At 48.4% G+C, this 20939-nt stretch overlaps 1 protein-coding gene across 8 annotated transcripts in view; it reads left to right on the top strand.

The window, feature by feature from the left end:
* The window catches only part of PPP2R1B (protein phosphatase 2 scaffold subunit Abeta), a 43799-nt gene that overhangs the window by 16388 nt on the left and 6472 nt on the right, over positions 1-20939 (top strand). For 4 of the 8 annotated variants that reach the window (XM_014346992.4, XM_014346993.4, XM_055094825.2 and 1 more), the window contains 5 exons: positions 2002-2062; positions 6481-6635; positions 7344-7486; positions 10486-10577; positions 15038-15159. In XM_014346992.4, the coding sequence (XP_014202478.4) occupies positions 2002-2062; positions 6481-6635; positions 7344-7486; positions 10486-10577; positions 15038-15159 (573 nt within the window). Of the gene's footprint in view, positions 1-2001; positions 2063-6480; positions 6636-7343; positions 7487-10485; positions 10578-11015; positions 13771-15037; positions 15160-20939 lie in introns of those variants that run through there. The other 4 variants (XM_008971267.4, XM_008971271.5, XM_055094827.2 and 1 more) reach the window with 3 other exon arrangements.

Raw genomic sequence — 20939 nt, 5'->3', positions numbered from 1 at the left:
CTTCTCTTCACTGGTGATTGTCATGGATCTACTTTTCAGAGTGGAGAGGAGCAGTGATTAACTGATTTGCTGAAGACCAAAACTATCTGGAAGGGAGGGTGCATTTTAGTACCATTTCTTTTAACCTCTGCTCCTTCTAGACCTGGAAAGTTTCCCAGGGTTGCTAGCTCTATAGAGAGCAGTGTGAAAACAAGGCAGATGGTGTCTTTGGCTGACTTACACCTGTCTGGCAGGGGTGACATGCCTCAGTCATGAACATTTTGCTTTACAATTTTAACTTCTTGTTAGTATATATATTCTCCTTAATTTCTCTTCATATCTAAATATTTTTATATCAGATAGTCATTTTATAAAATTCTCTCAAGACTTTATGTATGACCTGGCTTGTGGACGATGTTAAGTAAGTGTAAAGTTAAACTACAAAAACTGGAAAATAGGCCAGGCCTAGTGGCTCACGCTTGTAATCCCAGCACTTTGGGATGCCTAGGTGGGTGGATCACCTGAGGTCAGGAGTTCGAGCCCAGCCTGACCAATATGGTGAAACCCCATCTCTACTATATAAAAAATTTAGCTGGGTGTGGTGGTGGGCGCCTGTTACTTGGGAGGCTTCTTGGGAGGCTGAGGCAGGAGAATTGCTTGAACCCAGGAGGCGGAGGTTGTAGTGAGCTGACATTGCACCACTGTACTCCAGCCTGGGCGACAGAGAGAGATTCCGTCTCAACAACAACAACAACAACAACAACAAACTGGAAAATAAAAGTTAATTAAAACTGAAGGAAAATTCTCAACCTGAAATGAAAAAGAAATCTTGGCTGACGTAATCTAAGTGTATGCCAAAATTTGTTCATTATGATCTTTTAGTACAAAGCAATTTTGGGCCAGGTGCGGTGGCTCATGCCTGTAATCCCAGCACTTTGTGAGGCTGAGGCGGACGGATCATCTGAGTCAGGAGTTAAGAGACCAGCCTGGCCAACATGGTGAAACCCTGTCTCTACTAAAAATACAAAATTAGCTGGGCATGTGCTGCATATCTGTAATCCCAGCTACTCGAGAGGCTGAGGCAGGAGAATCACTTGAACCCGGGAGGTGGAGGTTGCAGTGAGCTGAGATTGTGCCACTGTACTCCAGCCTGGGCAATAGAGTGAGACTCCGTCTCAAAAAAAAAAAAAGCTATTTTGTCTTATTCAATCACTATTTTCAAAGCACTGACACATTATATTACCTCTCTTTTTTTAAAATATAGAATCACCAGTCAGGAACTTCTTAGAGTTCAAAGAAGCAAGACTGTAAATGTGTAGACCCCAGAAGGGAGGCACTAGGAAAGTGTGTCACAGCATTCTCCATGTGGTGTGGAAGCCCCGGGGTTAGAGGACTGTGTAAATCTGCTCCCGGAGCCCATCCCCAGCCTGCACTGAAGTGGCCACCTGTTGACAGTCGGGAGGAACAGGGCTGGGAGAGCAAGCCATGCCTGGGCCATATGCCCTGTAGTCCTGGGCCTGCTTTATTCTCCCTCCAGGGCTTTCTCCTGTTGTCTTGAAAATACTCTCTTTAACTGGGGATATCTCTATGTCTTGAGGTCAGTTGCTTTATCCTTAAGGATTTGTCATAATAGTAACCAAAAAGGGAAGACGATTGAGATTACTGACAGGTGTTTTCCTGGGTAATTCATTTTTACAGGTAATCCAGATTTGCTTGGCAGACCATACACAGTGCATTCTTCCTGCTCTTTTGCAGTGTTGTGGCTGACTTCTGGCCACCCTGTTCTCTTTTACCTAGCAGGGCCTATGCCGGCTCACGTATGCTTTTTTTTTTGTTTATGATTTCCGTCCAATAAATAGATTTATGGTTTGTTTGTAATTCCTGTGGTGTTTCTATCTCTTTTACTTATTTATTTGGAAACAAGTTTTTTTAGCCTTCAGGTAACCTTGGTGTAATGTAAATAGACCATCTTTATTTCTGAATTTTGGCAATGTATGTTAATGGAATCTTCTGTATCTGTAGGGTGTGGAATTCTTTGATGAAAAGCTGAATTCTTTATGTATGGCTTGGCTCGTGGACCATGGTGAGTAGATAAAAACAGATTATTGAAAGCCCATATATCCATGATTTTCATATATTTCCTTTTAGAAAGGAATCTCAGTCTGACCAGATATTTTGCCTTAATATTGTAGGAATGAAGAAAGGCTCTAATTAAAGTTTAATCTTCTGAATATAAATTTGACGTTTCTACCAATTTTTTGTATCTTAGATTTTATTTTCTCCATTAAACAATTTATTTGCATTATTTTCTTACTCAATCTATTACATTATCTTCAGACCATCTCTTTTATATATCTACTTACTCCTCCCTTATCTGAAGATCCTCTTTTTGACCATCCTGTAATTGGTGTCTTCAGCAGCTATATACTAGGTTGGATAGAGATTGGAATCAGATGAAAAGCCTGGGTGGGAGAAATGGCTACTTGGCTTTTTGAGGTGACATAGAAGAGGAGATCTACAGTGAGACAGTAGAGGATTCTTAGGTGTGGGAAACACTAGCTTTGCCATAGGGATAGAGAGGGCCTGGATTTCTGGTTTGGGTGAAAGGAAGGCTTACTGCTTGTACTCTCACTGCTGCTGCTACAATGCTAGGAGAGGGTGAGCTCAGGGCAGGTCAGATAGGACAGCAGGAATGAGCAAGTGACTTCCTGGTGAGGCTTCAGGTAGAGGTATATGTGTGTATCCCCTTGTGTGCCAGGCAGCAGTGGGTGACAGATGTACCGTCTCTGCCAGATCCCAGGTCCAGACTTGACAGCTTCAGTGTTGTCTTAGACCTGTTTCGATGAGTGTGAGTGCCCCTATGGGGTCATGTGACATTGTCCTTGAGCTTTGTTTCCATGTTTTGGTGGATATAATAGATAACCTGAGTCAGTTCCACAGTATCTTTTATATACTTGATATATGTATTTAGTGTATCTCTTTGTTCATCTATGGGTGCTTATGCCTGGAAATTTGGGAGGAATGAGGATATTTGTGTCTGCTTATACGTGTGGGTGGTTTTGTTAAAGGCATATTTGCATCATATGGAGGATCATATGGTTAAGAGTGTGAAGAGGAAGGATGTGAAAAAATATGTGAAAATGTATAAGGGCTTATATATGTGGGTATTTCCAGTGTTTTCAAACTGGATTGTAGACTTCTTTATTTCTCTTTTTCTTCTCTAAAGTTATCTTATTGTGGCCTATTTATTTCTTTTTAAATAAAATTAAAATTTGGCAAATCATAGGAAAGAAATACCACTTTTAAAAAAAATGTTTATGTTATATCTGATAAATATTTGACGTTACTGGGAATGGTGCATCCTAGCAAATCATTCTGTGCTTTTTTAAATTTTATTTTACTTTAAGTTCTAGGATACATGCATAGAACATGCAAGTTTGTTATGTTACATAGATATACATGTGCCATGGTGGTTTGCTGCATCTATCAACCTGTCGTCTAGGTTTTAAGCCCCACATGCATTAGGTATTTGTTCTAATGCTCTCCCTCCCCTCGCCCCTCACCCCGATAGGCCTCAGTGTGTGATGTTCCCTTCCCTGTATTCATGTGTTCTGATTGTTCAACTCCCACTTATTAGTGAGAACATGTACTGTTTGGTTTTCTGTTCCCGTGTTAATTTGCTGAGAATGATGGCTTCTAGCTTCATCCATGTCCCTGCAAAGGACATGAACTCATTCCTTTTTTATGGCCGCATAGTATTCCGTGGTGTATATGTGCCACATTTTCTTTATCCAGTCTGTCATTGATGGGCATTTGGGTTGGCCTCAAGTCATTCTATGCTTTCTTTAAAAGTTGGCATTTTAGATTAAGATGGTGTTTTATTTTGAGGAATTTTTAAAGTTCTAATATTCCACAAAGAATTAAATTCCTGGCACCCTTTCTCTGTAAGATTGTCTTCTCTATGCAACTTGATTACTCCTTCCTCTTTTCGGATTTTCTCTTTCAGTTTGGGAGCAGGAGAAACCCTTGTTTATTTCACTGCAGCAGCATGCTGAAGTGGGGACTGCAAGAGTTCCATGAACCAATGAAATAACAGCTCTGAAATTGTTCTGTACTTAATCACAGGAGCTTTTTTGCTTTTGCATTTCAGATAAGTGTTATATAATGATCACTGGATCAGTTAGAGTTTTTGAAACTTTTCCCCTAGTTAGGTAACTACTAAAAGAACATTGTGAAAATTCCAGAGAAGTATAAGGAAGAAAGTATCACTCACCTATATTCCTGTGGTTGAGTAGACAGTTTTGATCAGAGGGAGGAATGTAGAAGGGAAATTTATTTATTTATTATAGGAGAAAGGAGAAGGTATCAGTTATTGAGCATAGATAGACATTCAAAGAAACCTTGCAGGTCAGCCAGGCCTTGAGAGGAGATGGGGAGAGAGAAAGAGACAGAAATAGACAAAAGAAAACAGGCAGAACTCTGGAATGGTTTGCATTCTTCTGAAAACAGTCAGAGGAACCAAGAACATAGTAGGCATCTGGCCAAGTAGAGTTCAGTGCAGTTAAGGTCTTGGTCAAGGCTATGCATGTGTGTTCCCCAGTCTCTGGTTTTTCTGGCAGTAGAGATCCCTTCCTATGGTAATGGCATTATGATAAAAATCTAAAGCGTGTTAAAAAAAAATAGTAATTTGCTGAGCATGGTGGCTCATGCCTGTAATCCCAGCACTTTGGGAGGCTGAGGCGGGTGGATGACTTGAAGTTAGGAGTTCGAGACCAGCCTGGCCAACATGGTGAAACCCTGTCTCTACTAAAAACACAAAAATTAGCCGGGTGTGTTGGCGGGCGCCTGTAATCCCAGCTACTCAGGAGGCTGAGGCAGGAGAATTGCTTGAACCCAGGAGGTGGAGGTTCCAGTGAGCCGAGATCTTGCCACTGCACTCCAGCCTGAGAGACAGACTGAGGCTCTGTCTCAAAAAAAAAAAAAAAATTAGAGGAGAAGACACAAATACTCTAGCTATCTCCTCTTTAGTGGGGAGGACAGGGAAGGGTTTGGGCCAAAGACAAAGACTATGGATATGAAGGGAAGGAATCTGTATTACAGTAAAACAGTTGACTTGAGTTTGCTCCTTAGTGCATCTGAGTCTTACCGAAAGGTTGCTTCTCCTGTAGACTGTCAGTTTAAGTGTTGATAATCAGTTGTATGGTCACTTGTCTATGCTGTCTTGCTTGTTCTCAACATCATTGCCCAGAAGGATCTATGAATAGAAGAAGTTGCCTATTTCTTGGTTGGAGGCTTCTATAAATTGCCTAGGACTGGGACTGTGGCTTCGATAGCTATTCCTGCCCTTCCTATCATCCCAGGAAGGTTGGGCCCACCTGAGGAGAGAAGTAGAATAAGGAATTAGTACCTACCACCCTCGATTTGTTAATCTGAGCCCAAATTTTGAGTCTTACTGGATCTGTAAAGTGAAGTAACACCAGGCTTGTTTTTGTTCAGTGCTGTATATAGCAACTAATGGTGAGAGGATTGTAGCTGAGACCTTTATTATCTAGCTTTATGTCTTTGATAAATGATCAAAGGATATAGGGAATTATTAGATGTTAAGGCAGGCACATTGATTCAAAGACATTTGACATCTTGTTTCAACCTAAGCATTTTCATGGAGAGGAAGCAAGTCAGTCTGATGTTTGTATTTGCTGTTGTATAGATGACCACAGTGGCCTCTACACCATTTCCTTGATGTCTTTCTCAGTCAACGTCGCTTCTCCGTGATGTTGCTGGAATAATCTTGCTAAAATTCCACATTGGTCATCAGGTCACAAGTTTGCTTTAAAAACCCATCACTGTTTTTCCTAATCAAATCTAAGTCTTTCATAATGCTCTGCAGTCTGGGTCCACCCTAATTGTCTAACTTAGAAGTCTCACAGGTTTCAGTTTTTTCTGTTTGTGTCCTGGATACATGTCTCTACCCTTTCTAGGAATTCCTCCCCGCTTCTCTCCACTTACACAGATCCTCCCAAATCTTCACTGCCCAGTCAAGGCTTCTTTCTGTGCCGAAGCCTTCCTAGACCTTTCCTGTTCACTCTTCTCTGCACTGCTACAACCCTTACAGCCTTTACTACACAATACCACACTTCATTCTAATTGCTCTTACACCATGTGACTTCATGGAGTGTGTTAGCTTTCATTTCTCTGATAAGAGCATATTTCTTGTGAGGGAAAGTATCTTCTGTGTTCTTTTTGTAGCACATAGTAGGCACTTGTATTTGTTAAATAATTGATGATGCATATGGTGAGCTCCTTGCATCCCTTTTCTGTGGATATGCACTCTTGGAAACTGAGTTGGAGCTGAGCATGCTTGTCATTGCAGCTTGATTACATGTGGAGTCTGATTGCAGAGAGGTTTTGCTTTTGGTCCAGATTTGATTTTCATGTAAGTAAACTAGGTTATGCTTAAAAACAATAAGCGATATGAGAACATGTTTTTGACCTCTTCTGCAGTATACGCCATCCGAGAAGCTGCCACCAACAACCTCATGAAACTAGTTCAGAAGTTTGGTACAGAGTGGGCCCAAAATACTATTGTTCCCAAAGTGTTAGTAATGGCAAATGATCCTAATTACTTGCATAGAATGACCACTTTATTCTGCATTAATGTAAGTATAACATAACTGTTATTGCTAAGCTTAGTCATTAAAGCAAAATTATTCATGACTATTTCTGAATTCTCAGTATACTGTCTTCTATTTGGAATATATGTCTTGTATTGATTAATTGGAATAGACAGGAGATGAGATAAAATGTCAATTTTAAAATTCATGTTAAAATCTACAGTATTGGCTGGGCACGGTGGCTCATGCCTGTAATCCCAGTACTTTGGGAGGCTGAGGCGGGCAGATCACCTGAGGTCAGGAGTTTGAGACTAGCCTGGTCAACATGGCAAGACCTTGTCTCTACTAAAAATACAAAAATTAGCTGGGCATGGTGGTACATGCCTGTAGTCCCAGCTACTTGGGAGGCTGAGGCAGGAGAATCCCTTGAACCTCGGGCAGGGGGCAGAGGGTGCAGAGGTTGCAGTGAGCTGAGATCGCGCCACTACACTCCAGCTTGGGCGACAAGGCAAAACTCCGCCTGAAAAAAAAAAACAAAGAACAAAACTACAGTATTTTAAAAGTTCAACTTATTTGTGAATTCTGGTCTAATTCTCTGATCATTTGAATGATTCTTGTGTCCCCCACTCAGCTGCTCAAACTAGAAATATTTTCCTATTGGTCAATTATTTTCTTATTAAATATTAATTTGTTTCATTAGATTTTGGAATTTTTTAAAGTATTTTAAATGTGCCATCTTATTTATTTTTCTAGGCACTGTCTGAGGCCTGTGGTCAGGAAATAACTACTAAGCAAATGCTGCCCATCGTATTAAAAATGGCAGGAGACCAAGTAGCAAATGTTCGCTTCAATGTGGCCAAATCTCTACAAAAAATTGGACCAATTCTAGATACCAAGTAAGATTTTAGTGTTTAGTCTTGTTTTAAAAGTGTACTTTAAATTTTACCTTATAGTGGGGAGTAATTAGCTAAAATTAAGTTCAGGGATTTTCACTTTACTTAAGATCTGGGTTTGCTTAAAGAAAATAATTTAGCAACTATTTTTGAGGATGTCCACTATGACTTTTATATTTAAGCTCTGTAAATGTGTAGATCCTTGTCTGAAGCTGATTTTGCTGAGAATTTCTTTAGACATTATTTTGTGTATTTGTCAAGTTTATAAATGTCTTTAAATTTTTTTTTTTAATTTATTTATTTTTATTGATCATTCTTGGGTGTTTCTCACAGAGGGGGATTTGGCAGGGTCATAGGACAATAGTGGAGGGAGGGTCAGCAGATAAACAAGTGAACAAAGGTCTCTGGTTTTCCTATGCAGAGGACCCTGCGGCCGTAGTGTTTGTGTCCCTGGGTACTTGAGATTAGGGAGTGGTGATGACTCTTAACGAGCATGCTGCCTTCAAGCATCTGTTTAACAAAGCACATCTTGCACCACCCTTAATCCATTTAACCCTGAGTGGACACAGCACACGTTTCAGAGAGCACAGAGTTGGGGGTAAGGTCACCGATCAACAGGATCACAAGGCAGAAGAATTTTTCCTAGTACAGAACAAAATGAAAAGTCTCCCGTGTCTACCTCCCTTTACACAGACATGGCAACCATCTGATCTCTCAATCCCTTCCCCGCCTTTCCCCCGCTTCTATTCCACAAAACCGCCATTGTCATCATGGCCCATTCCCAATGAGCTGCCGGGTACACCTCCCAGACAGGGCGGTGGCCGGGCAGAGGGGCTCCTCACTTCCCAGTAGGGGCGGCCCGGCAGAGGCGCCCCTCATCTCCCGGACCGGGCGGCTGGCCGGGCGGGGGGCTGACCCCCCCACCTCCCTCAGACGGGGCGGCTGGCCAGGCAGAGGGGCTCCTCACTTCCCAGTAGGGGCAGCCAGGCAGAGGCGCCCCTCACCTCCCGGACGGGGCGGCCGGGCGGGGGGCTGACCCCCCCACCTCCCTCCCGGACAGGGCGGCTGGCCAGGCGGGGGGCTGACCCCCCCACCTCCCTCCCGGATGAGGCGGCTGGCCGGGCAGGGGGGCTGACCCCCCCACCTCCCTCCCGGACGGGGCGGCTGGCCGGGCAGAGGGGCTCCTCACTTCCCAGTAGGGGCGGCCGGGCAGAGGCGCCCCTCACCTCCCGGATGGGGCGGCTGGCCGGGCGGGGGGCTGACCCCCCCACCTCCCTCCCGGTCGGGGTGGTTGGCCTGGCGGGGGGCTGACGCCCCCACCTCCCTCCCGGACGGGGTGGCTGGCCGGGCAGAGGGGCTCCTCACTTCCCAGTAGGGGCGGCCGGGCAGAGGCGCCCCTCACCTCCCGGACGGGGCGGCTGGCCGGGCGGGGGGCTGACCCCCCCACCTCCCTCCCAGATGGGGCGGTTGGCCTGGCGGGGGGCTGACGCCCCCACCTCCCTCCCGGACGGGGTGGCTGGCCGGGCAGAGGGGCTTCTCACTTCCCAGTAGGGGTTGCTGGGCAGAGGCGCCCCTCACCTCCCGGACGGGGCGGCCGGCCGGGCGGGGGGCTGACCCCCCCACCTCCCTCCCGGACAGGGCGGCGGGCCAGGCGGGGGACTGACCCCCCCACCTCCCTCCCGGATGGGGCGGCTGGCCGGGCGGGGGGCTGACCCCCCACCTCCTTCCCGGACGGGGCGGCTGGCCAGGCAGAGGGGCTCCTCACTTCCCAGTAGGGGCGGCCGGGCAGAGGCGCCCCTCACCTCCCGGACGGGGCGGCTGGCCGGGCAGGGGGCTGACCCCCCCACCTCCCTCCCGGATGGGGCGGCTGGCCGGGCAGAGGGGCTCGTCACTTCCCAGTAGGGGCGGCCAGGCAGAGGCGCCCCTCACCTCCTGGACGGGGCGGCTGGCCGGGCGGGGGCTGACACCCACCTCCCTCCTGGATGGGGTGGCTGCTGGGCAGAGACGCTCCTCACTTCCCAGACGGGGTGGCTGCCGGGCGGAGGGGCTCCCCACTTCTCATATGGGGTGGTTGCCAGGCGGAGGGTCTCCTCATTTCTCAGACGGGGCGGCTGGGCAGAGACGCTCCTCACCTCCCAGACGGGGTCGCGGCCGGGTAGAGGTGCTCCTCACTTCCCAGACGGGGCGGCGGGGCAGAGGCGCTTCCCACATCTCAGACGATGGGCGGCTGGGCAGAGACGCTCCTCACTTCCTAGATGGGATGGTGGCCGGGAAGAGGCGCTCCTCACTTCCTAGATGGGATGGCGGCCGGGCAGAGACGCTCCTCACTTTCCAGACTGGGTAGCCAGGCAGAGGGGCTCCTCACATCCCAGATGATGGGCGGCCAGGCAGAGACGCTCCTCACTTCCCAGACGGGGTGGCGGCCAGGCAGAGGCTGCAATCTCGGCACTTTGGGAGGCCAAGGCAGGCGGCATGCTTCGCCGGGTGGTCAGAGCTATTCACCCATAGTCCGTAGCCCAGAGTCGGGGCTGCTCGGCTCTCCGTCCCGGGGGGCCGGGGCCGGGCTGGAGGCATGCGAGCCTCTCATCGCCGCCTCCCAGCGCAGCCACCCGAGCCGCCGCCGCCGCCGCCTCCCTCCATGGCTGCGGCGCCGCCACCCGACAGCTCGTCGGGCTCCAGCCGGGTCTCCGTGTCCAGTCCGCAGATGACAAAGTAGTCGGCGAAGCGACTGGGCGCCGAGCCCCCTCCGCTGCCGCCGCCACTCATGGCGCCGGGGCCGAGACGGGCCGAGCAGTGCGGAGCGGCACCGAGCCCCCGCAACCCGGGCGCCCGCCCCGACATTAAGTACTTTCACATTGTTTAGCAACCATCACCGCCATCGTCTCCGGAACCTAAATATTTTTTTACTTTAAATTTTAACAATTACCATTAACCATATACACCAAAAAGGATTTCTATGGCCCATTAGACTGTCTTTCACAGATAATACTTTTGAATGTCAGTGCTTTACAGGGAGAAGTGAAGCCAGTACTACAGAAGTTAGGTCAAGATGAAGACATGGATGTCAAATACTTTGCACAGGAAGCTATAAGTGGTATGTATTTCCTTCTTTTGCCTTGCAGCTTATGCCTTGGTTAACTGGGATTTATCTCTATTATGTGAGAGGTGTTAAGTGGGTAGGATGATAAGTATTACGGGAAACAGGGAGGGTAGTAAGTTCCTGGAATGCTGGTGTCTCTGATTAGAACCCTCTTGGCCCACCGTTTTCTCATAAGTGAGCAGGCTATTTTTCTTAGTTACATGTAGGACTGGGTAGGAAATACGATTCTCACTGGTAAGAATAGTTTTTCGTTTGGAATTTAACCAGTTTTTAAAGTTTCACTTCTGATTAGCCTGGCTGAGTAAAGACAGTAACCACAGTGAGAAGTTGTTAGTTTGATACGTTTGGATCATTGTTATTGTGCTTAATATTCACATAGATCGTTCATGAACTTTCTGTACCACTAACCTGATTTTGTTTGGAATTTTCCAGTTCTTGCATTGGCATAATGAGGAGCAGGAGGGAAAAGGCCTTTACTAGATTCTTGTCACAGATTTCTAGTCAATGTGTTCTTAACTGGGTGGAGAAAGAATGGAAAACCTTCAAGATCTCATCCGAGCAAATGGCAACAACTTAGAAGAAATCATTTAGTGACTTAATTCTTTCTAAAGATGAAATGGGATTGTTTTTTACTCGTCTTCCTTGTTAAATCATTATTTAAGCCGTTCTTATTGATCAATTCCTGACACTTGATTGTCTCCTAATGCTTTATCCATCACCACCTGGGCTCCTGCATCCTCACTGTGGAATCAGGCACCAGCCACATAATGTTCCAGACAAAGCCTGGAAGGATGTGGACCCAGACGTGGAGTGGAGTGATTGTCTTGACGTTTACGTATATCTCTGTGTCTCTCCATCATTCCAAAGCTAAATGTACATGTTTAGAATAACTTATTTTATAAACTCTTTGGGAGACATGTTGAGATTTGACCGTAATGAAAGCCACATTTTCATGAATTATGATGGTCTGCATTAGTCTCATGTGAAAGGGGAATGTGGAAGCTCAGGGTTAATGTAGTGGTTGTTTTGGTTTTTATTTGCTCAATTTTGTCTGCAGTCATGTCATTCAGAAACCTGAAGTGTGGCTGCATCTTGCTGCTAATGTGTGATGTTGACGCCTAACTGAATTTGAACAGCTCACCACTGTGCCTACATTTAAAAATACTTCTCTCTCTTTTCTAAAAAGCTTTAACTGTAGTGCCTCCTAATAAGCAGTATGTCTGTTTCATTGTGAGATTGCAGTTCTGTATTTCGAATGAGTCTAAGAACCACAGGGATAATACTGTGCAGATTTTCTGTTCTTTACCTGGCTCTGCTTCCAGCAGTGTTGACACCTAGTCCTTGCTGCATTGTACAGTAGCTTTTCAAACTGCAGTTTTATTGCTAAGTTTTTAGTATGGGTGATATTGGAGTCTTATCATTTGAAGTGTTTGCTTTTCTACTTTTACAGTAAAACCTCATTAATTCTGAAATTTAAGATAATGAGTTAAGCTGAAGAGTTTACTGAAGCAAATTAATAGTGAGGAACCCTATTTGAACTACTTAAACAGTATTAAAGCCCTTTTTAAAAAGCACCTATTTGGGATCATTTGAGGTCAAGAGTTCGAGATCAGCCTGACCAACATGGTGAAACCCCATCTCTACTAAAAATACAAAAAAGTTAGCTGGGCGTGGTGGCACACACCTGTAGTCCCAGCTACTCAGGAGGCTGAGGCAGGAGAATTGCTTGAACCTGGGAGGTAGAGGTTGCAGTGAGCCGAGATCGCGCCACTGCACTCTAGCCTGGGCCATAGAGCGAGACTCCATCTCAAAAAAAAACAACCATTTTTCACATAATCAAACTCACCTTGTCTCATGACTTTTGGTTAAGGGGGTTTTCCCATAGTTTATTTTTCTCTCAGTGCATCTTGCTATGAGGTTTGCTTGTTACCCTTTTGGTTTTTGAATTGTTGATTTTGTTCACAACCTCTTTTAAATCTAACAAGTCCTGTTCTGTTTAGTGAAGGCCCAAAGACTCCTCTAAGACTTTGTATATTTGTTACATAAAACCAAGTTTTACTAAATACTTTAAAATTTGTCCTACATTCGAAAAATAGAAATTGTAAATCAGAGGTTATCTGTCTGCATTTTAAACTGCCAAATTACCTTATAGTAAGTTTCTATTTTATGACTTTGGGCCAAGAATTAAGTATTTTCCTAAGCACAAATCTTTTTCTATATTCTCATTTTAATATCTTATGCTATTATTCTGTAAACATTTTAATTTTAGTTTCATGGGTCTTTATTTTTTGTTACCTGCAAGTTATGTTCTTCTTCATTGAATTTCATATTTGAGAGACATTTGTCTTCATGAAGCAGATTTGCATTGGAACCATTGCTTTACTCTGGTTGGAAATGCCATTGTTTTGGGGACAGACTTTTAAAATGCCCTTGTGTCTCCTGGTGAGGAGCCCTAAGCATTGACTTCTCTACCCTAAAACTGTTTGAGAGAAGGGGAGAGGGCCCTGGCTTTCTCAAGCATGGGTCGGGGGTTCAGTGGGGCCTCTGTCTTTTGTGGTGATCCCTCAGGGGTTTCATTGTTTCCTTCTGACTTAAGCAATAGAGAGAGAATTTGTTTTGGTACTCTTCAGAGGAATTGTGCTTTGGCTCATAACTTGGCCATGTTCTCCATGAATTAGTTCTCCTATTTTTTTTTTTTTTAACTACCTTAAACTTAAGGGAAAAGTTCTCCTATCTTGATTTCACTGGAATATAGGCTTTAGGAGCTCTGTAAGGCTGGTATTTTTGTCTGTTTTATCTTCTACTGTATCGCCAGTGCCTGGAACAGTGTCTGGTGCACATAATAGGTGCTCAATAAAAATGTGTTCAATGGATGAATTTCTAAAATATCCTCCAATGTGTGCATGGAACACATCATCAAAAGAACCAGACTGTGTCTTATTCTCCCACTGACAGAAAGATTTTCCTGCTTTCAGGAAACAAGCTTTATGTGGCCCTTTTCTGGTCCCCTGGCTTAGACTACAGTTCTGTGTGGATTTGTCTGATTGCTTCAGACATGTAATGTTGTTTTTCATCCTTGGCAGCTTACATCAGTTGTTTGTTTGATTAGAAAAATGAAGCAGACACACACACACACACAAACATATAACCTATGCCAATAAAAATGTCTCAGCAACAGTGGAATTCACCTTGGTGTTTCTCTCTGTAATTTGTGTGGGGTTTACCCCTCACAGGTTTAAGAGACCAGGTCTTGTTTCTCTCTCTCTCTGCTACCAAGAAGATGTGAACCTGAGGATGCATCTTGTTTCATAAGAAGGAAGGCAGGTGAATATGTGGTTTCTAACGAGGTCTTGTTGAAATAACGGGCTGCCCTCAGCTCACAGAAATACCACAGCTCAGCCACTGTGATGCAGAGCCCCAGGGGTCTTTGCCAGACAACTTGTCCTGACTCAACAGAGACGGCAGCCTGACCTTTGAGCTGGCTTGTCCAGGCATTCAGGTTGCTTGCGTAGACTTCCAGGGAAGCAAGCCTGTCCTTCCTGACCCGGCGGTTAACCTGGTGCACTTTTGTTCCTTTGTTAACTGTTGTGTTGTCACTAAACTGAAAGGCTGGGGCTTGCCCTTAGATGTCACACTGGCTCTGTCCCTGTGGCGATGGCAGGGCAGGGTGGCCAAACAGGTCAGGTGCTTGTTCTGTCCTCTTGCCTTTTACTTAAATTCCTCTGACTTTTAAAAATGGTGACACTCTTATCGTAAAGCTTCTTATTTTTCTCCACTGCTTGGATATGAAACTGTAGAGGGAGAGGCCCTGTTGCCCAGTGTTCTCCTGGTTTAGCAGCTGAGGTGACTGCAGTCTGATGTGATGTAACTGTTTCCCTTTGATTCTCCAGTATTCCTGTTTCCATCCAGTTCCTTACTCTCCTCTTTCCTCTTCCCTCGCATGTCTCCCTGCAGTCCTCTGTACCTAGAATAGTCTCACTGTCCCCCGTTTGCCTCCACGAGCCTGCTGTTTCCAGGAAATTACATAACGTTCAGTTGGGATGGAAATCTTCCGGAGGACGAATAGAGTTTAATTACTCATTGCGTCGAAAAGCCAAGCCATTTCTGTCTCCAGAGTTGTTCTCTTAAACTGATATGAGTTCTGAAAGGAGCCAGGTCTTTCCTGTGGTTGGGGCTCTAGAGACCATCAGTGACCAGGATGTGGGGAACAGCCAGGTGGACACCAAAAGGCCCGATGGGGTGGCGCTTTCCAGGGCCCCGAGGGAAAGGCACCTCAGCACGACCCTGGGCTGCCCCAGCTTTCTCTGCCCAGTGCCCCATATACTTGTAGGCTGCTGCTGGACACCCAACTCTGCTGGCACAACTGAGGGCATCCTGGCTGGGAAGCGCAGGTGGGCTTGGGAGGGATGTGCCCTGGTCAGGGACAGTTACAGCGCCACTGTCTGTGTCTCTAGTGGTGGCACAAAGGCTGAGGAAGCTAGATTTTCCTGTGAAGGACAGTGGAGAACCCAGTGTCCCTCGGGCTGACAAGAACCACTTCCCAAGACCCACAGTGCCTGGAGAGGACATGGGGAAGGTAAGTGCCCGGAAGCCTGGGGTCAAGTCCTGCCCTCAGGGCTGCGGGCAGCCAGGGTGGCATGGTGTGCAGGGAGCTGCCACAGGTTAGGCGGAGAAGCAGCACCTCTCACTTTGTCCCCAGGGGAAGAGTCCAATTTTAAGGGCCGGGAGTAGATGGTTAAAGCCTGTTGCTGGCTTACTTCCTTCATTCTGGGAATGCTTTCTGAGAGGTGGGTCGCCGGCCAGAGCTGTCACTCTTGTAGCTTGAGGCCCATCTCCCATCACCTCCCAGTCCAACAGCGAGGCCCATACAGAGGACACCAGTGGGGTTTGGTGAAGAATTGCTTGTAAAAAGGGGCTGTTCCCACTTTCCTCACATAATATAGAGGTGACTTGCCATAATTCCTCTGTTATTTCCATTCAAGATAAAAATAGTTGCAAGTTTCTCTGTAACAGCTCAGATGTTCTACAAGCCCCATTGGATGCCACTCTGTGTGGAAATGGTGTGAAAAGCCCCAGTTCAGCAGTCAGTGGGTGCCAGCCACTGCCCCAGGGCCATTCATTAGGAGGGCGATTTGTGGCTTACAGATACATTCAGAAAAGGAGAGCAGCAGGGCTTGGCTGCCTCGTGCGGATGCCAGACTGCGTTTAGTTCATGGGGAAAAATCTGACATTCTCACACCCATTCTAGTAGGTTCGCTTAGTGAAAATTCAATGAAGTAACATCAAAAAGGCTGCCTTTTAAGTCACATGGCTTTTCATTTTATGTGAACCGAAACCATGAAAATGTTTTTTGCCTTTTGTTGAGGTCCAGAATCGCAGTCACTCATCTTAGAACGTTCCTGCCTTCCTGAGGGGCTGCACACTTGTCCGTGGGCAGCTCCAGCCATTCCTGCAGTGGCCGCACAGTGGGAGGAAGGGCTGGGTGACCACTGTCCAGTTGGATTCCAGGGGTGGCCAGCCCTTGGAGTCCATGTCGTCTTCACAGAACTGGGCCTCAGGGAGGAGAGCTTGGCTGAAGGAGTGGGAGTGACAGTTACGCATTTTTTAGGCCTAAACCACAGACTTCTTTGGGAAGAAAGGGGTTACGTCTTCCTACAAATTCAGAGCCAGCTGCTCATGCCATGAATGCGTGGTATGACCCGATCTGAGTGTGGATCATTGAGGCGGCCCTCCCATGGCTGACCTGCTCAGCTCTGACAGGGCCCAGGCTGCCTCCGCTAGCCGAGGAGTTACTGAGAATAAGTTGCCGTTACTCGAGCCTTGGTCACTGCAGCACTTTGTCAGGCACTTCAAATCTCATGTCATCCTCACCCACCCTAGGTGGTAGGTGCTATCATTGTTTTTTGGTCCCTCATGAATCTCCCCCAACCCCTGTCATGTTTATTTGGGAATCTTTTTTCCAGGAAAGGAGGCCCAGTGGTGCTAGGCCTCTGAGGCTTCAGTTCATTTAACTCAGAAAAATCCCCCGCCCCATGACTCAGGGAGCCTTCCATGCATTTGTTTCACTTAAGGAAAATGACCCGAGGGTGAGATGGAAAGGGAATTGGCTGTTGCCAGGCAGAGCCCTGTGTGTCAGGGGCCAGCAGCCAAGTGAGTGATCCAGGAAGTCATCCAATTGCAACCAGAAATTGTTCTTAACCCCTCACTGTCTAGGGTGCGTAGCGGACTTGCCAATCTGTCCGAATGGGGTGAGCGTGAGCGCGTTGCTGTTGAGAGCCCCGGGAACTGTCAGTTCTCAGCCAGCCTCAGGGCCCTCAGGGAGCCATTGGACATCCCTGGGGCTGGGCCCGCCACTTGAAGAGAAAAGGGAAAGGGCGAGAGCCAGTCTCCCTTGGTGAAGGGCGCCTCCTTGGCACTCTTGAAGTCTGTGGAGGTGCCTCTGTGTTGGATGTCACGTGTCCACCCAGGCAGGATCTGCCAGGGAGCAGCGAGGGTCACCTCCCACACCCTGCTGCCCCGGGTCCGGCAGCGGCTCACTCCTAGACGGGACACAGGGTGCCCCCGCTGAAGCTGCTGACGGGGCCTTGTCAGGCAGGGGTTAACGGGATTTGTTTATTGAATCACCAAGTAGCTGTCACATGATTTTAATCAAAACACCATTTCCCTGACAACAGTGATGTCAGTCTTGTTATTGCAGGAAGGAGCAGCTGTGAGGGACATTCAGTCTCCATGCCGAGCCCAGGTTTGGAGACTAAAATCAAGTGAAGCATCCATAAATAATGGCTACAGACACTGCCTGACTGCGCCCACCCTCCTCTTCCTTTTCTCTGCACACAGTCTGTCCTGTACACACACTGACCCGAGACCAGCCCCTGCGCCACGTCCCAGCTAAGACCATCTTCTGCCTTCCATGCCCCTTCTACTCTTGTTTCTGGTTTTTTTCCTGCCTGCCTTATTTTCCCCAAACTCAGAGAGTCCCTTGGGCCCTGAGGGTCTCTGACTTGTGCCTTTCGATGCGGGTCTCTTCTCTGGATTTAATCAGCACCTGCTGGTGAACCAGGCTGTTCTGGGCCTGAGGCTGGAGCCATTCTGCAGCTCAGGAACCTCGCTTGTCCTAGAGCCAGCCTCTAGCATCTAGCTGCGTGTCCTGTTCCTCCCACAGAGTTAGGCTGGCAGGGCCTTCGCGCTGCCCTGGGGGTCTCAAGGGCAGCTCTGAGGAGCTCTGCTGGGAGTGTATGAAGGGGAGGAGCTCCTTAAGGGCCAACCTCTTGGCCAGCGGATTTTGTTCTCTTGAACCCAGAAAGACTACAGGAGATGTGAGTCCAGTCAAACTGAGGACTGATGACAAAGACCAAAGCCCAGGGATGTTCAGTCCCATCCCCAGTGGCCTCCAGCTAAGGCAATTGGACCTTGAAGTCCATGGGAAAGTCAGACGTAGGCTGATGACAGGGCCCACGGGAGCAGGTCCTTAGGCTGACCTCCTGTCAGTGCCCTCTCCACTGTGGGGCCTAGGGGCCGAGCTGTCCGCACAAAAAGACTCCCCCAGGCCTTCCAAGTCTTTTCCACACTGGAGCTTGACCTAACAGTTGGAGATAAAAAAGTCCTCCTACCTGTGACATAGATTCTCAGGGATGTTCTTATGTTTGTGGTACCCATGTCTGATGCCTAGAACTCATTTCCGAAAATTCAGAAATCCTGGGGCAGAGTTCCCAGTTCTTAGCCTGGAGCAGATGCTCAGAACAGCACAACCACCCTTAAGTCAGTGAAGACAGAGCTCACAGGCAAGAAGCAGCCATTTTCTGTACCTAGTGTTGGGGCAGGCAAGAGTTAAAGTAAGATAGGCAGAGTGGGACTCTGTGACAGCCCTCCAGGGGAGTGGGGGTCTTCCAGGAGTGCCAGGCCAGGCTGCATTTGCCCCTCGCAGTAAACCCTGGGGTGAAACCAGCCAGCCTGTGCTCCAAGTTACCACTGGAGACACCAGCCTTTACAAAGATTTGCCTGGGTTAGTGGCAGGGCTGAGAGGGCGCCAGGGGCTGAGGCCTCTGTCAGAGGTTCTTTGCTGCCTCCCAGACTGTCCCTGCCTGGAGGGGGGCCAGGTGGTGGCTCCCGGGCTGGGTGGGAGCCGGGCCTTGCTCTCCCAGGCTTGCTCTGTGCCTAGCCCTCCTTGCCTGGCCCTCTCATCCCTGGTTCCCTTCCACTGCCTGCCTGCCCTTCAGCCCTCACTTTGCTGGCACAGGGGCGCTGCTAAGCATTTGGGCTCTGTAGCGACTGGAAGGCAGTTCTGGCGGATCCCAGAGAGAAGAGACAGGCAAGGCTGTGCGCTCCGGGAGCTGTGTGTGGCATGCTTGGAGGAAAGGGCTTGGTGGGCTTTTCCTCCATTCCATTGTGTCCCACCCCCAACTATGTGGGTGGCCCTGGGGTGACAATGAACAGTCTCCTCAGGGTCTGATTTGTCAGTCAGCCCCACTCTGGGCATCTCACTTTTGGGGAGTGAGGAGCTGGAGCCAGAACTGTCCCAGCCGACCTGAGGAGAGAGTGACTCAGTTCTCCCTTTGAGAAGCTCAATCCCTAATGCCTCATTTTCCTCTGGGCCCACATTTTCTGAGCTTTTCTGCTCATCCAGCTTTTGGGGGCTCGGCTCCAGGGGAAGTCCGCTTCCCATGCTGCGGCTCCCTCCTGTCTCCTACCTCCCAGACACTGCGCTGGCTCGGGGGCTCAGCCCAGCTCATGCTTTCCCTGGGCTTAGAATCTCTCTTTGCCAATTTCAGAGCAGCTCTGAGTCAGTCTGCCCTAGGAAATCCCCCCAGAAACATGGACAAAGGGAGGCAGCAGCAGGAAGGCTTGCTGGAAAGAACAGTGGCCGAGGCGCCTGGCAAGCTCTCTGCCCTGCCTGACCTTGGGTTTGGCCTGAGTGATTTGTGGGCACAGCTTCATACCTGCGGGGAGGCAGGTGTGCCAGTGGCCCCTGTGTCTGAGGGAGGGCCCAGCCCCTTCGCCTCAGTCAGGACCCACATCTGCCTCCTAAGGGACGTTGTCCAGGATGATTCCTGTGCGATAATCTATCGCTCAAGGGCTGCTCAGCTTTTGAAGTCACTGGTGGGGCTGAAATGAGAAGGGCAGAGCAGCCATGTTCTGTGCAGGTGACATTTCCTTTGTAGCCACATAGCACCCAGGATTTAGTGCACAAAGCCCAGAACTTCCTCCCATGGTGCCCACGGGCTGCTGGCAAGCAGGAGGCTCCCTGTCACCTGGATCCACCCAGGGAGGGATGAGAACCCATCAGCAGGGAGGGTCCCTCTGAGCTTTGTTTGTTTGTTTATTTGTTTTTTGAGATGAAGTCTTGCTGTGTCACTCAGGCTGGAGTGCAGTGGTGCGATCTCGGCTCACTGCAACCTCTGCCTACCAGGTTCAAGTGATTCTCCTGCCTCAGTCTCCAGAGTAGCTAGGATTACAGGCGCCCGCCACCACACCTGGCTAATTTTTGTATTTTTAGTGGAGATGGGGTTTCACCATGTTGGCCAGGCTGGTCTTGAACTCCTGACCTCAGGTGATCCACTTGCCTCTGCCTCCCAAGGTGCTGGGATTACAGGTGTGAGCCACAGCACCTGGCCAAGAACTTTTGAGAGAGCAGAGGCTGAGTCAGGGGTTCCTAACTTTGGTCCCTGGTGGGGAGGGGGGCCTCGGGGGCCCAGGAACCAACTCCTGTCCTGAAATTCTGTGTCCGAAGTTCTGGGTCTGTGTACATGCTCTTTGGGAAGAGTCCATAGCTTGCATGTCAAGGGGATCTCTGAGTCCTCGATTTAAGATCTAATGGGGCAGAAAGCAGCTGCTCGCCAGGAACAGAACCTTGGGCCCTGTTCCCACCTGTCCTGCGTCTTGATGGAGAACTTGGGAAGTGCAGGCACTGCTGTCTGGTTCCATCCACTGGGCAGAGGCCCTGGGTTTCGGGTGCAGGCCTCCCTGCTGCTCTCCTTCCCCACCCTACTGGAGCCTTCGACTCACAAAGGCTGCAGAACTGAAGGGTGTCCTGGGGAGTGCGGGGTTGGGGCCTGGCTGGCCACTGGTCTGTTATTTTGCCTGCATCCTGGGGCATTGGAGTTGTTTTTGGCAACACAGAATAAGAATGATGGAGAAATCTGGTGGGAAAGGGAAAACATTGTTACTGAAATTTAGTGCTTTCCTTAAAAAAGAAATGAAACTCAGCAATACCGAAATTTTGGGTAGCCAAGGGGTAACCACCAGTTTAAGGCAGAACTGAGCTAGTGTCAGCAGAGTCAGGCAGCAGTGGACGTTGGTGGAGAGGGCTCCGCTCCTTCCAGCCTCTGCCAGTGTGGGCCCTGCCGACTGCACCTTCCC

This window comes from Pan paniscus, chromosome 9 (genome assembly GCF_029289425.2).
Source record: "Pan paniscus chromosome 9, NHGRI_mPanPan1-v2.0_pri, whole genome shotgun sequence".
Classification (NCBI taxonomy): Eukaryota; Metazoa; Chordata; class Mammalia; order Primates; family Hominidae; genus Pan; species Pan paniscus.
The sequence above is the reverse complement of the archived record's forward strand: the minus strand, read 5'-3'. Positions and strand labels throughout refer to the sequence as shown.